Source organism: Protopterus annectens, chromosome 15.part0 (assembly GCF_019279795.1).
Source record: "Protopterus annectens isolate FY-2018-M chromosome 15.part0, PAN1.0, whole genome shotgun sequence".
Classification (NCBI taxonomy): domain Eukaryota; kingdom Metazoa; phylum Chordata; order Ceratodontiformes; family Protopteridae; genus Protopterus; species Protopterus annectens.
The window spans coordinates 739,163,668-739,181,723 of record NC_056749.1 but is presented as its reverse complement, the minus strand read 5'-3'; the positions used below and the strand labels follow the sequence as shown (position 1 = coordinate 739,181,723).

The following is an 18,056-nucleotide window of genomic DNA, read 5'->3' as shown; positions in this document are numbered from 1 at the left end:
TAATGAGACACCCCTCTGCTTGCATCCACATCCAGTGGTACTATCAATGTGGTGTAGGAGCCTACACGGAAGGGATCTGCGGACACGGTTGCTCCTTTTACCAGTTCAACAAATTCACATCATTTGCATACATATCCATGCCGACAGCCTGGTAACTACATGGTTCATAGCTATATGGCCTAGGCAACAGCACCAGTGCACCATTGTACAGACCCAATGCAATGTCCTATAATGCATTTCTGGCAAGTATTATAAAATACTTTTTTTCCTTTTTTATATTTTCAATTAGGCATGTTTGTGCACTGTGGTGCACAGTGCAAACATGCCAACATCATTAAAAAAATATTTTTAGATATTGCCTTTCATTTTTAGACATCAACAATGCACTTTTCAAACATCACTGTATGTGATTGAACCATTTCAGGGGAGTTATGCCCATATTTGTTGACTTTTATATTCCCTTCTTTATGTGGCACTGCTGTATGAGAAAATTTCTGCATACACTGCAGACATGCACACAGGCTCTACACAGATGCCTTTATGCTTGTTGGATCACTCCACCTGGGTCATCTGCATAAAATTCACCTGCTTATGAGGTAGTTTGCATTACATGGAACCTTCCTTGTTTGCGCATGCTTGGGTGCCACTAAGCAGTGCTTACTGAATCTAAATCCTTTCGTGCTCGTGTATGCATTGCATTGTGATACGTACATGAAGAAAATTGTGTAGGGCTTACTATTTCCTGCAAGACTTAAAGTATTCTTTCCAGATAGTACCAAAACCTTTAATACATCAGATTCTGCTGTCACATATTTAACAAACAACATTATAGATCAATATGAAGAAATGAACTGCTTTATTTTTTCACTTAAGCGTCAAGCAGACAATAACAACTGGAAAATAGTGGACAAGAAAAAGAAAAAAAAAATAATTTTTGTTTTACTTTCTGTTATTATCATAGCATCTGTTTCATATTCAAATCCACTATTAAGAAATTTCACCTTTTCCATAATCCACATGGGAAAAAGCCTTCTTTTCTCTCTAATATTGATTATTTGCTTCTAGTAAAACATTTATAATATAGTATTACACTACAAAATGTGTAACTTACAGTAAGATTCTTCTAAAGAAGTGCACATGCTGCCTTTTTAATAATCTAAAATCAATACAAGGCAACTTAATAATTATAAATGTACATATCTATTACTCAACAGTTTCATAACAAAATACACTGCCTGCTTTGCTATATTATAGCACCATGACTATATACTAGAAATGATAGATTATTTATATTTCTGATAACCTGGTGCATTTTTATACATCCTATTAATGAATGCAAGACTTTTGTGGCTAATTTAATGCTTATTAGTAAAACCTAAATGGTGGTTAAAGCATAATTAAATATAAAAGTATGAAAATATAATATCTTCATAAACACTTTGCTGCACATATTTTACATTCTGAAATATACCAATAATATATCAGTTTAATTAGTTTTTTAAATATCTGTACATATTTGTTTACAACTAGATTATACAATTTAGGACTTTTTTAAAGTTAAAAGTTTAATTGTGCTATTTACACAGCTATGAAGTGAAGGAGTTTACAGTTAGACACTTTAGAAGCTTGAGCCAAAATTTTGAAGTGTTTTTACAGTTTACTTACCTTTCTATCTCGGTTTCCCACTGAGATTGCAAGCTAAAACACTTCATCTTCTTTTTTTAAGTCTTTTTCCTCGAGCTTGAGTAATTCCACAGCTTACATCCCTTCACAAAATTGTGATCAGCTCATAATGAAACTAAATGGCTCAGACATGATGCAATCGCACTAGCTAAAGGTTAAACAAAAGCCATTCATGCTGTCTAGCTATTTAAAGTGATACACACACTATTTTAGCTTGATTCTACAGACTTATTATAAGCTGCTTATTAGTTCTATTAATGTATATAATTTATTTAATGGTTAACATTTTTTTAATATGCATTTCTTTTAGTACATTTATAAGAGTTTTGTTATTTCTGGTTGGTTATTATAAGTGTACAGTGAGAAAGATAAAACTATTTTTGCCTTATTATAGTCACCGTACCTTAGTTTGAATTTATAAGTACTATTTAAGTAGTGGCATCACTTTTGTATGGAGACTGGTTTACATTTGTAAATTATTTATATTTATATTTAGATATATATATATATATATATATATATATATATATATATATATATATATAGTTTAAAATAATAACTGCCTACTTTCTGTTTTATGTTCAGCTATTAGAAAGTCAGACATAGGGGCTATAGAGGGTGCTCTTGGACGGCTTAGTAATTTAAGTGTAGGGGACCTCTTTTTTCCCCCCAGATTGTACAGTCTGTTTTTAATTAAAATGTAATGTTTTACTTCCCTTTTCTTCCTTTTGGGTGCCTAAATACATTAGGAATATAGTCATCTCACAAATAATCACTCATTTCTTCTAGTTCTATGTATGCTTTTGCTCTTCTCTCTGGTAGTACCACATTGACATGCATAGAAATTCTATACATAATAGCTTAAGTATGAAATGTATTTCCATTAATAATAGCTGTAAAAGGGGAAGTTTGATTGAATATTTAAACATTTTTAATCTACAGCTTATTTTTTTTACAGGAAATGCATCTCTTACAAGTAGATTTAAACAAATTTAGTATTAGTAACTCTACAGTTTTAGCAGGTTCACATCATAAACAAAAGACAAGAGGCATAATGATTTTATGGAAAAACGCAGCCATCATGCCTACATGAAATACTTATCAAGAGAGATCAGGAATGCTTTGTTTGGTAACTTTAGAGTTAAATGGAAAATATGTACATTAGTGAATCCATACTGGATTCCTCGTCTAGGAGCTGAAGTAGTTAAACAGCACATAGAAGACATTATACAATATTCTAAAGGTAATATAATATTAGATTGGGATTTTAAGTGTATAATAAATGAAAGTGACACTAACTGTATAAACACATGTAGGAAAACTGCATCTTTAAGGGCATTGGCTAAATTTACTGACGTTTAATTTAGTAGATATAAATGAATATACTGACCCATATTTATTGTTTTACACATTTTGTTCTCATAGGCACAGTTCTCATTCAAGAATTGATAAAGTATATTTATTAAAAGAATTGACTACACAGCTTGAAGTTATGGGAAAGAGTAGTGGAAGCTAGGTTAAGAAGGGAGGTGATGATTAGTGATCAGCAGTATAGTTTCATGCCAGGAAAGAGCACTACAGATGCAATATTTGCTCTGAGAGTGTTGTTGGAGAAATACAGAGAAGGTCAAAAGGAGTTGCATTGTGTCTTTGTGGACTTAGAGAAAGCATATGACAGGGTGTCTAGAGAGTTGTTGTGGTACTGTATGAGGAAGTCGGGAGTGGCAGAGAAGTATGTAAGAGTGGTACAGGATATGTACGAGGGTAGTGTGACATTGGTGAGGACTGCGGTGGGAGTGACAGATACGTTTAAGGTGGAGGTGGGATTACATCAAGGATCAGCTCTGAGCCCTTTCTTATTTGCAGTGGTGATGGACAGGTTGACAGATGAGATTAGACAGGAGGCCCCATGGACTATGATGTTTGCAGATGACATTGTGATATGTAGTGAGAGTAGGGACCAGGTTGAAGAGACCCTGGAGAGGTGGAGATATGCTTTAGAGAGGAGAGGAATGAAGGTCAGCAGGGCTAAAACAGAATATATGTGTGTAAATGAGATTGAGAGTAGCGGAATGGTGAGGATGCAGGGAGTAGAGTTGGTAAAGGTGGATGAGTTTAAGTACTTGGGATCAATAGTTCAGAGTAATGTTGAGTGTGGAAGAGAGGTGAAGAAGAGAGTACAGGCAGGGTGGAATGGGTGGAGAAGAGTGTCAGGAGTGATTTGTGACAGACGGGTACCAATAAGAGTGAAAGGGAAGGTCTACAAGAGGGTAGTGAGACCAGCTATGTTATATGGGTTGGAGACGGTAGCATTGTCGAAAAGGCAGGAGTCAGAGCTGGATGTGGCAGAGTTAAAGATGATTTGCACTGGGTGTGACTAGGATGTACAGGATTAGGAATCAGTATATTAGTGGGTCAGCTCAGGTTGGACAGTTTGGAGACAAAGCAAGAGAGGCGAGATTGCATTGGTTTGGACATGTGCTGAGGAGGGATGCTGGGTATACTGGGAAAAGGATGCTAAGGATGGAGCTGCCAGGTAAGAGGAAAAGAGGAAGGCCTAAGATGAGGTTTATGGATGTGGTGAGAGAGGACATGCAGGCGGTTGGTGTGAAAGAGCATGATGCAGAGGACAGGAAGAAATGGAAGCAGATGATCCACTGTGGCAACCCCTAATGGGAACAGCCAAAAGAAGACGATGATGATGATTAAAATAATTGACTACAAAGCTAGATAAAGTTAAAGTAATTTTTTGCCCCATCAGATCATAATGTACTTACATTTGACTTAGAAATACATGCAAGACAAAGGAGGTTTATCACTACAATAACATCTTACATAACAAACTTAAAGGAGTTTATGGGACTTTAATACAATCTTTCCTTCAAAGAAACCTCACAGAAGACACTTTATATATATATATATATATATATATATATATATATATATATATATATATATATATATATATAAAACTCACTGAAGTTTTAGTTCTATGGCAAATCTTAAGCATAGTATAATAATAATAAGAGGAAGCAATTGAATAAAGATTTAGTGGCGCTGCAAACAAACATTGACAGGTTAAAACTTAAAGTTCAGAAAGGGATGAAGCACTTAACTAAAGAAGTGGAAGAGAAGAATAAAAAAACTTAGAAATACTGCATTGCAAACTATGACTGATCTAGAGAAGATTAGACTTGTTACTTATTCAATTAACCCTAGAAATCTTAAGAGAATTGCTAATAGAACTAAAAAGGTAATAAACTCAAATCAAATAAAGGAAGTATATATACCAGGCACCAGGAGGAAATTGTTAGATTTAGAAGGAATTCCGGCAGCATTTAAAATACATAATAATATTAACTCGCAAAGTACTGAATTAGAACCATAAAATGTAATTAGCTATTTTCTTAAGACAAACACTGTCTAAATTACAGGATCAGCATATTAAGTTAATTGATAAACAAATAACAATGACTGAAATTAAATCCCAAAATTAATGAACTAAAGCTTAATAAAGCTCCTATTACAGATAATATTATTCCAGAGATGTTTAAAGTCCTATCTAAGGAAGCTGTAGTCTTGTTGTTAAAGGTGTTTAATCTATTAAAGGAAGGCATAGACATACCTCCTAATTGTAAGTATAAATTAATTTCTTCTTTTTTGAAATCTGAAAAATGTGCAAATGAATGTTCCTCTTATAGACCTGTATCCCTTTTGAATGTTGATTACAAATTGTTCATGCAGATAGAATTTAACAACTGATTCCTTCATTAGTAGATGAAGATCAATCAGGCTTCATAAAGAACATGAACACTTATGATAACATTAAAAGAATATTTTCTTTGATTGACTATACAAACCTTACTAGTGAGTCTAGATATAAACAATGCTTTTGATTCAGTTAATTGGAATTATCTAATCCTAGCACTAGAAAATTATGGATTTTCACATATGTTTACTCACTTATTAAAATCACTTTATGAGAAATATTTAGTCTATGTTAAGATTGGGTCATAATTTCCTAATTCTATATCAATTACTAAGGGCACAATGCAAGGATGCCCTTTATCTCTTTTGTTGTTTGCTTTACATATAGAGCCCTTTGCATACTATATTAGGATGAATACAAACATTAAAGGTATATTGGTTGGGAATAATCTAGAAATGAAAGTTCATCTCTTTGCTGATGACATTTTGTTAACTCTAAATGAAAAAGTTAATTCATTATCTGCTTTGCTGAAATCAATTGATTACTTTCAATTTATTTCTGGTCTAAAATTTAATGAAAATAAAACAAAATTGCTGTTAATAAACTCTGATGAAAAGAATTGAAATACATTTTCTCAATATCGTACACTGATAATTAAGTACTTAGGGATCATATTATCTAGGAATTTAAATGAAACATTAACTTCTAATTATAATAATATTTTAAACCATATAAAAAGCCTCATAAAAATGGAACAAATTATTTTTATTTTTTATAATGGAGTACAGATTATTCATAATAACAATGATTATTTTTCCAAAACTATTGTATTTTGTACAATAATTCTCTATTCCCCCATTTAAACAATATATAAAACAGTTTAAAAAATTACTGTTAAATATGTTTATTTTTTAATAGTAGACCTAGAATAGCTATTAATCATCACTTGAATGATTAGGAAGTGGGGGACATAAATCTTTCTGATATAGAGGTTTATGCATTATCATCTGTTGTAAATACTTTATCTTTGTGGCTAAACACTTCTTATTCAACTAGATGGAAACAAATACATGAAAGCCTTTGGTTAGAATCAGGTCAGTCAATATCACCACAATACATTGAGTTGGTATCTGTTAATGTTCCCAGAAAGGTGAGATGATATACAGTATTTGGTAAAAAGAAATACATATGTTCTAAATTTATAATTGATAAATTAAAATTTTACAGTACTTATCTAAACAAGAAGCTAGGTATCAAGGCTTGGATATTTTTGTTATACCCCATTGCCTGTACCTAGGATTACATGAATACTTTTGATTTGGCGACAATCAAAAATCTTAAAGAAAAGGAGGTAATCTACTGGCATCAACTGCTACATGCTAGTAAACTTCTTTCAATGGAACAAATTAAAAATAAATTCAATCTGGACAGTAGTATGTGGCTAGCAATACAGCATCTAAGGCAATATGTTATAAATACATTTGAATTAATGATTCCAACTATTAGACAAAATGTCCCTAAACTTGTTGAATATCTCATTTACTTAACAAACCATACTGTCCAATGAAAAGGTTATTTAGCAAAAATTTATGAAATAATTAAAAGCACTAAAATATATTACAAAGAAAATTTTTGGGATTATTATAAAATAATTAACAATCAAGCTCCTAAAGATAATTAGGTAAATCATTTCTTACAAACCGTTTTTAATGATAAGTTTCAGTTACTTAAATCTTTAATTTTATTTAATTTTATTTAATTTTATTTAATGCTCCCATTCCATAATGTGTCTCTTGAGCAAAGTGTCTACTTTTATGGATCCTTTTAGTCATTGCACGCAAGGCAATCACAACAAACTGGAAGAGTAAAACACCTACAAATTTTAAAGATTTTAAAAGTATTGTGTTATCCGTATTTCAGATGGAATAGTCAACTATCAGGAAAATAACTGAGAATATTACAATTCCTGGCAAATAAGTGGTGGAAATACTGGAGAAAGACGACTGATATATTACATGATCACATACTATACCTTGAAGACATTTTTAATCATATCAATTTAGGCACCCATGTAAATACTTTGGTTGGTTTATTATATATTTTATAGTGATATATGTGTTGTTAATAATGAATGTTTAGTTTGCTATGATACTGTAAATCATATTCTTGTTTTATAAAATTCATTAAAAAATTTTAAAAGTTTGAACACATTCAATAAAGGTCACAACACAGATAAAAATGATTTATGCAGAAAAGCTTACAATTACTGATTAGGATAGATATGTGAAGTTATGGTAATAGAATTTCATTTGCATATAAGTTGTACTACTGGTATTCAGACAGTCATATCTCAGATATATGATACCCAAAACCAACATAAAATATAAGGAAGATACAATAGTTCAAAGTAAATAAAATACGAAAACTCTGCAAATAAGCAAATTATTTTGCAGCACAACGTTTTCTTGTTGGTCTTGCATTACTGATAATATCTTAGAATACCCTTCTAAAATCTCAAGCCTGTTCACTTCTTTTACAAGTATATTAGGCTCATAGGTTCATAGGTGTGTACTAGGCTAATGACCCTGAAGCCTTTACAAGCCTAGGCCATAGGATTACCCTGTCATCATACCACCTGACCTTAGTTCTCAGTGCCTCTGTCAAGTAAAGCCACTGGAGTGATCCCAGGCTGAATTTTCTATTTCCCATCCACTCATCAAGATTTCTCTTGAAGAGGGCCAGTGAGGTGCTCTGTTTGACATATATGGGAAGTCTATTCCATAACATGGACAGTCCCTGGGTTATGAACCTGTCCCTCAGCACGTTCTGTTGATTGTGGTAATGAGGTTGAGGTCTCTGGAGTGTGTGGTGTGGAGGGATTGGGATTTCTTTAGATGTAGCATTTCTAACAGAGCTGGGTCAGACATGGCTTTGTAAGTCAAGCAGAGATCACCTCTAAGTAGGCATATAAGACAGAGAATAGTTGCAGTTTTTTGAGACTGTCCATATAGGACAAGTGCTTAAGACCTAGGATCCTCTTTGCGAGGTACTTTTGCAGCCTCTCCAGTTGTTGTGGGTATCTAGTGAGGTACATGCCAAATGGGGCATTTTACTCAATGATTGGCCTAATGAGGGAAGAGTTGAGGGAGACAATGACCTCTTTCTTCCTGGATGCAAAACCCTTAGTAATGAGATGTGCCACATAGAAGTACTTTCTGACCTTAGTGACAATATGGTGGTCAAAAGAGAGGTTGCTGTCAACCTGTGTTCCCAGATCTCTTATAACACCATCTGTGTTCAGCAGACTACCATCGATGTGGCAATTCATGGGAACTGGGTTTTTCTAGTTTGTATAGTAGGCTGTCACTGGCATATGGCTAGAGCATAGTTACCAAATATCAAAGAGGTATGTGTATCATCTACTCCTGATCTGCAGGTTTGAGACAAATCAGACAATATCTAGGGTTTATACATATTAAAAACACTTAGAACAAAATGCTTCAGATTTACATGGGCCATTTGATTAAATATTCTGTAACTCTTACATTCTAAGATCATTGCCTTTGGCCCAAGTACTATGCAGCTATAAAAGATGGCCTACCCTGTTTTAGACCAGTGATATAACAGAATTCACCATTTATAAGAAACGCAATTCAGCCAGTTAATTTCTATATGATTCAAGTTCCTAGCTACTCTGTCTTGAAAAATCCTTTCCTTATTGCAACTTACGCTTGTATACCAATATTGAAGATGTTTGGCTGCATTTCAAAAGCTTTTATGAAGTAGATAGAAAAATCTTACAATAATTTTATAGAACATAATTTACTAGAAATGGAACTGGATAACCCAGATGTTTGTCCAAACATAAGGATTTCTAATTTTTGGACACTTTGTTTCTCATTTTCTGCCAGTAACCCAGTAATTAATCTTCTGAGAAAAATTGAAAGTGTTATTAAATGCAACTTTCAGACAGGTGTAACATCCATTGTTTTAAAGCAAAATCTATATCTGTAAGGAACCATTTGTTAAGTTATACCAATTGCTATTACTTAACATAAACAGTATATATAGTATGTTATGACCTCATTATCTCAAAATGAAGCTTTATATACAGTTAAAGAAAAAATCACTTCCGATCGTTAGAATCATATTATATTTTGGAACAGTTCATATAGCTATATCTCAGGAGCCTCCCTCTTGGCTACCACATTTATTGAAGTTCCTTTTTTTATAACATATTTGGTTGTAATTATTTCTAATTGATCATCTTCCTGCACCTTCAGTTCTGATATATATTTGTCATGTAAAAATATTTGTAATTTTCTTTGTACAGCTTACTATATTCTTCACAAATTACAAGATATCCTAGATCATTTGCTTTATGTGCAATTTTCCTTTCAAACTGCATTTTTCCTGTTGTTTTTTTAATTTGGATTGTGTTGCCAACTATTAAAGCTTGTAGTTTTTTGTTACAATTTTCTTTAAATGTATTCTTTCTTTTAAGCTTTATTTCTTGCCAACATATTCTTTACTTTAGGTTGATTTTCAGGCAATAGCATTGAGCTCAAGCAGGTATCCTGTTTTTTAGTTCTATGTCCTACTAAGCTTGTATAATGACAATCCGAACAGCTTTTGGTATAACTTTTACTCATTAGAGCCTTCACAGTTTGGCTCTTACTCTCCATTTGTCTACAGGCTTGAAGATAGTGTGTGCTGGTGTTATGTGTTTGAATTTTTAAGTGCAAATCTGTTGAATTCCTAACTTATGTATAATGAAATAGTTTCAGATATGAGAATATCAGGCAGCTCCTATAGCAAGAAAATAGAGTTTAATACATTGTATATGATTATGTAGCAACTTGGAACAGTAATCCACACAAATGAGAAACACATTTTGAACTGGAACACATCAGTCCCCACTTGACTCCATAGATGAGCCAGAACTGGATGCACTAGCCTTTCTTCCTTTGGATTGTTGTTAAAGAGAAGAACTGCAGATGGCAAAACCTTGCATCACTTGTTTTCTCACAGCTGGCAAACACTACATCTCTTGCTTTCACTTTACATTGTATTACGCCCAGGAGTGATTCATGTATCCTCTTAGTCATTTACTGACTGGAAATACTTTTTCTTCAGTTTTGAACATAATACAATGGAAATAGCATATTTTTTTTCATCAAAAGAAAAAACAAGATTGATTTTTTTTTCTTATTTTTTTCATTTTTGCTAAGGCCATCCTTTCATTATGACACCTTTGACTAGCTACCTCTCTTAGTCAGCGCCAGTACATCTTAAAAGTCCATTTTCTTTTCTTTTCTCATGGTTAACTTGCTGTATTGCCCAGGGAATCTTTAGTTCTTCTTTTAACAAATGTTTTCTCTGGTAGATATGCTTTACTCAGCATATCAATTACACATACAGTTCAATCTTTAGAACATACTTGTATAGATTAAATAACATCCTCAATGGTCTCAGAGGTGGCATTGTATAAAGATAGTATGAGATACAAAGTACTTATAGTGGAGTATTTCCATATTCCAAAATTGTGTGATGGCAATCCTCACAATTATGAATATGGCTTGTATGTGTTTGCAGTCTGTTCCCACCTGAATTTTATTACAGTAAATATATTCATGGAATTTCTCACATTCATTTACTGTGTCTGAGCATAAATCCTGCATGCACTGGGATTTGCTCTTGACCCATAGGCAACTGATTTATTATTTTGTAAGATCACAGCCCTTATATTCTTAGCAGCATCTACCTACAACACTAGTGGCAAACCCGCATTGTAGTATTCTAACTATGGAGCATCATAAGCTAGGTTTTGGAGTATTTTATAACTGGTTTCTTGTCCATAGCTCCAGTTCTATGATATCTCTTGTTCTAACCATTTTCTTAGAGACATAGTTTTCTCAGATCTATAAGAGAGAAACTGCAAGATACTAAGCAACTGCTAAAAGCCAATGAAATACGTACTTCTACTCTGGCAGTTACGCAACTGATTGTACTTTGCTTGATCAGGTTTCAGACACTCAGATTTTAGAAAATGATCCACATATTTCAGACTTGCCACTCTGATTTTATATTTGCTTTTATTCTACATGATAGTAAGTTCTTATATCTATTCAGCAACAGAACCAATTTCTTATGTCTTTCTTTTGCAGCTCCCAAACTAATAGATCATCAAATGTACTCACAACACCTTGAAAGTCATCAGACATGTTGTCAATAGAATATAGCTCTATTGCTGATGAAATACCAAGTAGAACTCTAAGACACGTTATTGCAAAAACACTCGAACTAATGACCACCAAGGAAGCCAAGGAAATACACCAACAATCCTTTATTTGAGTGCTTTCGTCTCCTGGTAGAAAACTTCATCAGGATTGTTGGTGTACTTCCTTCGCTTCTTTGGTGGTCAAGTAGAACTCTAAGGAAACCATGTTTTCATAGTTGTATATTGAACATATGCAATTTAGATCTTTACTCACTTAGCTTCAGCTGACAGATATTCTGCTATGTATCCAGTATTGAGGGAAAAAAACTTGAGATTTCGCATTCTTGCAACCAGTAGGTAATGTTTACTTTTAATTGCTTTACCCAGATGTTGAAGAGCTATATAGATGTGAAGGTTTTTCTTGTATTGCAGCAGTTCTCATGTTATTCACCCTACTGTGGCTCTTTGGTTATTATTGCTTTTAATGAGAGGAGTTGTAGTATTGTATGAGAAAGTCAGGAGTGGCAAAGAAGTATGCAAGAGTGGTACAGGATATGTACAAGGGTAGTGTGACAGCGGTGAGATTTGCAGTGGGAGTGACAGATGTGTTTAAGGTGAAGGTGGGATTACATCAAGGATCAGCTCTGAGCCCTTTCTTATTTGCAATAGTGATGGACAAGTTGACAGATTAAATCAAACAGGAGTCCCTGTGGACTATGATGCTTCTGGATGACATTGTGATTTGTAGTGAGAGTAGGGAACAGGTGGAGAAGATCATGGAGAGGTGGAGATATGCTCTAGAAAGGAGAGGAATGAAGGTCAGCAGGACTAAGACAGAATATATGTGTGTGAATGACAGAGAGGACAGAGGAATGGTGAGGATGTAGGGAGTACAGTTGGTGAAGGTGGATGAGTTTAAATACTTGGGCTCAACAGTTCAGAGTAATGGTGAGTATGAAAGAGAGGTGAAGAAGAGAGTGCAGGCAGGGTGGAGTGGGTGGGGAAGAGTGTCAGGAGTGATTTGTGACAGACGGGTACCAGTAAGAGTGAAAGGGAAGGTCAACAAGAGGGTAGTGAGACCAGCTATGTTATATGGGTTGGAGATGGTGGCACTGATGAAAAGACAGTAGTCGGAGTGGGAGGTGGCAGAGTTAAAGATGTTAAGATTTTGCGTTGGGTGTGACAAGGCTGGACAGTATTAGAAATGAGTATATTAGAGGGTCAACTCAGGTGGGATGGTTTGGAGACAAAACCAGACAGGTGAGATTGCATTGGCTTGGACATGTGTTGAGGCAGGATGTTGGGTATATTGGGAGAAGGATGCTAAGGATAGAGCTGCCAGGTAACAGGAAAAGAGGAAGGTTTAAGATAAAGTTTATGGATGTGGTAAGAAAGGATATGGTGTGACAGAGCAAGATGCGGAGGATAGGAAGAAATAGAAACAGCTGAATCACTGTGGCTACCCCTAATGGGAGCAGCAAAAATCAAAAAGAGGATGACTTTTAATAACTTCTAATCTTAACATTTTCTTCATTTGCCAGTCTGCTTTACTCCAAGTGCTACTGGCACTTCTCTGGGACCAGGAATCACTGACACAGAACAGGATTTCATTTGTATGTGATATTCCAGCAAGATTCCTAAATCTATGACTAAATCACCATAATTATTTAAGATAGCACTGTGAGTGCCTGAGATGTCTCTATAACAGTGTTGATTCTGAACATAGACAACTTTTCATTTTATACCGCGTATTTACTTATATTTGTTTACCATAGACATGTGAAATTTGGAAGACTATGAATTCAAGCTAATAGCTTGTATGTGGAATACAGAGGGAAAAATAAAGGGAGGACATGCAGAATCCAAACAGTAAGTACCCCAGAAAGAAATGATTTGGAGAACCAAGTGCTATGAGGCACCAGATCTAACTACTGCCCCACTTTGACATCTTAATTAAGTAATAATTGGATTGTAAACAGACATTATATGACAACAGTATATAAACTTGAAAATATTTAGTGAATGATTTATTAACTTCTTTGAATGCATGAATAATGGTACTAGAGAATAATTAAAAAAATAAATAATCATTGCTAAATTGTTTTTTTGATTTTTGCTCCTGGATATAATGAATTAGAAATATGTATGTGAAAAACAGGGGGTTATGAAATATACAGTAAAATGCAATATATCATGTAGGGGGTTTATATCATAACGTCGAAGCCTCAAAACTTCGAACGTTATTACATCGAATCCGAAACCTCGAATGCTGACAATATCGAAGCCGCGGAACATCGAATTCTTCCCCAGGGCAAGAACTCAGTGGGCCGTTTCCACGGCTTTGTTATTTCCTCCACTGTGGTGCAATCTCTGAATTGGTATATTTAAGTGGGTGGGTGTGGGGGGCACATCCCCCCACATTAGAAATAGTTTTTGGTGTGCTTGTGTTGTGTGTGTGTTTCTCGGAACAGCGAATTTTCCCTGGGAAAAAATTTGCTGTTCTTAGCTTTCGATGTTATCACATTTCGAACTTCCAAGTTCGAGCTTATGGTGTTCAATGTTTTGGAAGTTCGATTATGTGATATAAACCCCATGTAGGCATGGACATAATGCCCCAGTAACCTTACTTTGTCTTACAGAAGACTTCATCATAGAGTTTGCCAACTGGCTGCTAGGAAACAATACTATTAGTACAGTTTCTAATTCAATATGTAGAGATTTCCATTTATCAAAAATACGCTCCAAAAAACAACTAATTGTGATGGGATTTTTTGTAAAGGATCTCAACGATTTCACTTGATGGACATTTTCCCTCTTTTATAAGCCTAATCCATCCCACAAAAAGGTATTTATCACCCTGTAAACTAAGACAAGATCAACACCAGTCAGTCTAAAATTTACAGAAAATAACACCAGTCGTGTAGTATTTTTATAGCCAATCTTTCTCTTTTTGTATAATGGACCATTTTACTTCAACTCCTTTATATGTTGTATTTTGAGAATTTTTAAAAGGGGACCACAGGCAGTTTTCAAATTTAATTTAATCAGAGATCCAACTTGTTGTGATGACAATGAACTGCCCTGATTTAATATATTTTCCAAGGCAACAAATAATTATATCACAGTCTTTAAATGCACAGTTTATACAAGAGTCAAAATGAGTTTGTCACCAGCAAATATCCCTGAGTCTTTAAAAAACCTCAATCTTTCAATATATTTGTCCTCAAACATATAATTATATCCACTAAATGACAGGTAAAAGAATTATGTGTTTCATTTTACCTGTGTTCATTGTCATGTTACTCTCTTCTGCCAATATATTCAATTCAGTAAAATGTAATTGCAATTTCTATTTACCTTTACTGGCAATATATTTTTCTAACTTTAGTTCATCAGGTTAAAGACAATAAAAAGTGCCTGATGATATGATGATATCTGAGCTATATAGGCTTGGATCTGAAAATAGACACATAGGGTATACCTGGTCAATATCACATAACCAGCTATTGAAGCCATCAGGTTTTATTACCATTCTATATCTGTCAACCATTCGCCAATTTAGTTCAGTAAATGTATAGTTAAACTAACTGCATATAGTTTCTACATCATTCTTATGAGCTACCCTTTCAAATGTTGACGTAAACTCAACAAAGGCCACATCCATTTTTATTCCTTCATTAAATTGCCATCATGCTAGCATAAAAAAATACAAGTAGCAATGGACCTGTTTTTTTCTGTGCCTATTCCTATAGATCAGTTGATTCAACTGCATCTTCTTTTACTAAAGCAATGGTGCCACTATTTTATTTTTTACCACTAATTTTATTTTGTTCATACTGGCATTGAGCCTGGCCATTTTTCATATTTTTGGGATGGAGGTTTCACAGCTTAACCAAAAAAGAGCACGGCATTAAATGCCAGTGTTCATATCTCAATGGACCTCAGAAAAAAGACAGAAATACAAACTAACAAATTTTCTAAGGCTAATCCAGTACATAAATGTTAAGTCAGTTACCACACAACTGCTTCAGTGAAGAACAAAATAGTTTATATCTGACATTAAAGAAAGAAATACAAGGTCACCTTTTGCCTTACTGGTGGGCTTGCCGGTGTCTTCTCTGTTTTCATACGTTGGTTCTCATTGGTATCTGAGGATGTATCAAGAACAGAAATGTCTTGCTGCAAATGATTTAAAGGTAATCTCAGTCCAGCATCAGATGTCTCAACTCAAAAAAAAAAAAAAAAAATGTCAGTCAAAAATGCATGAAAAGAGATTTTCATGTTTGCTGCTCTACCTGTATGTCAAAACACTTATCGAGCTTTTAAAATGAAAGGTAACACACAGAAAAATGTGTTGATAATTTTGGAAAAGTCATTTAACTCTCTGTATATTATCATAATGGTGTTTCTATTGAACTTCTTTACTGGCAGTATATTTTCCCAACTTTAGATCATCAGGATAAAGATTATAAAAAGAGACTGATGATATGATGATGATGACTGTGCTATGATGACTCTGTATATGAAAGGAGGAGCATCTGTCACAAAAAGGCAAGATCAGTTTGCTTTGGAAATGAAGACCTCCATTTCCCAGTCCCATTTCATTTTATACATTTATTAAATAGAAAGCAAATTTTATTTACATATGAACTTTGTTGTTAAGGTTGCTAGTGTAGTCCAAGATCATTTTTAGCACAACCTGGGTTAGATCAGTAGTTATACATTTTGCATGCAGTTACTATTTGGTAATACTTTATAGTACAGTGAGTGGAACATAAGTATCGAAAGAGAAAAGCAACATTTAACATGAATACAGTACTCCCCCTTCTATAGAACAGACATCCTTCTCCATGTCAGACAGAGTACCTCATTAACCCTTTTAAAGCGCAATCTGGATAACTGGATGGGGAGAGAAAATACACCACTGGGATTCCACCTGTGTTCCTGCTGGACAAGGGCATCAGCTGCTGACTTGTTGGAGCATGAGCTAAATTCTTGGCTAGGCTTGTAAGAGCCTCAGGGCCAATTGCCTATTAAGTTCCTATAATGCTATGATAGTTATAAGAATTTTAAAAATTCATATGTATCCTTAAACAACATTTATCCAAATCCTTGTAAACCACTGTGTCCAAAACTACAGGACATTTTGTGCTACTATCAATTAAACATTCCACAAAGTCTGCATTGCTGCACAAAAAAACAAAACAAAAAAAAAAAAACGATAACTCCTTTAACTGTGCATTCCTACCATCTATCTAGAAACTCTTTCATCTTTTCACATTCAGCCTGGGGTCACTTCACAGTGACAATCATCTAAAGACAATTTTCACACTGCCAGGTGGCTATCCATGCCATGATTATTCCTCTATATACCACACACGCACACACACACACACGCACACACACACACACACACACACACACACACACACACACACACACACACACACACACACACACACACACACACACACACACACACACACACACTTATAGTTAGTTTAGAGTGTTCAATCCAAATCCTGCATGTCTTTGAAATGTGGGAGGGGAACTGGAGCACCCAGAGAAATCTAACATGAGCACAGTAAGGACATGCAAACTCCACGCAAAAGGCAACCCAACCAAGAACCAAATCAGGGAACATGCTGTTCTGAGGTGACATACCAGCTGCCCCATATTACTAGTAGTCCATACAAAAATATGTTGTTAATAAACCTGCAAAAGAAAGATACATTCTCATACAAAGAATTTGTGTACAAATATTTTTCTTTCCAACACCCCAGAGGAAGCGGAATTGGGAGCCACATTGGCAGTCATGCTGGGAACACTGTTCTCCAAAAAAGAAATTGTACTGAACTCATTTTGACCAATATTCTAAAACTATCTTGATCTCACTTATGGAATATTGTCCATCTTTTTGTACCCATATTCAACACCCATTCCATGCCCCCTTCATAGAGAACAGCTGTAGAGCGAATTGATGTTCACATTCGCTAACAAATTACTATCATCAACCCTGAGCATTTTTTAAATTTTCAAAAAATTAAACTGGTTTTACTTCAAGCCTTAAGTGTTCATTTATTTATTTATTTATATACATGTAATAACTATTTGTTTATTATAACGAGAAGTATAGGATTATCCCCATGCTTCTGAATTTTTGGTATCTAAATAATTACATCTACTTTACTAAAGAGAAAGAAGGCACTTCATTGGAAATTACACCATTTGTAACTCATGCAACCAGTACTCAATATGTCTGACTGCTTTACTGTAATCTTTCTTTGCAATATTTTTTAATAATAGCAATAAATGTTATCAGATAATAAAAATCAATATTAACATAAGGACTTGAATGGATAAGCACTGTGGTACCACACGTTTCTGCCTTCATTAACTGGCTCTCTATTATGTTATCGAAAAGTGAGTTGGCCGAACTGCATC

At 34.4% G+C, this 18,056-nt stretch overlaps 1 protein-coding gene across 4 annotated transcripts in view; it reads right to left on the bottom strand.

The window, feature by feature from the left end:
* Window positions 1-18,056, bottom strand: part of LOC122790041 (mitochondrial fission factor-like) — a 323,878-nt gene that overhangs the window by 280,613 nt on the left and 25,209 nt on the right. For all 4 annotated transcript variants that reach the window (XM_044057597.1, XM_044057599.1, XM_044057600.1 and 1 more), the window contains exon 3: window positions 15,696-15,838. In XM_044057597.1, coding sequence (XP_043913532.1) covers window positions 15,696-15,838 — 143 coding nt within the window. The remainder of the gene's footprint in view (window positions 1-15,695; window positions 15,839-18,056) is intronic.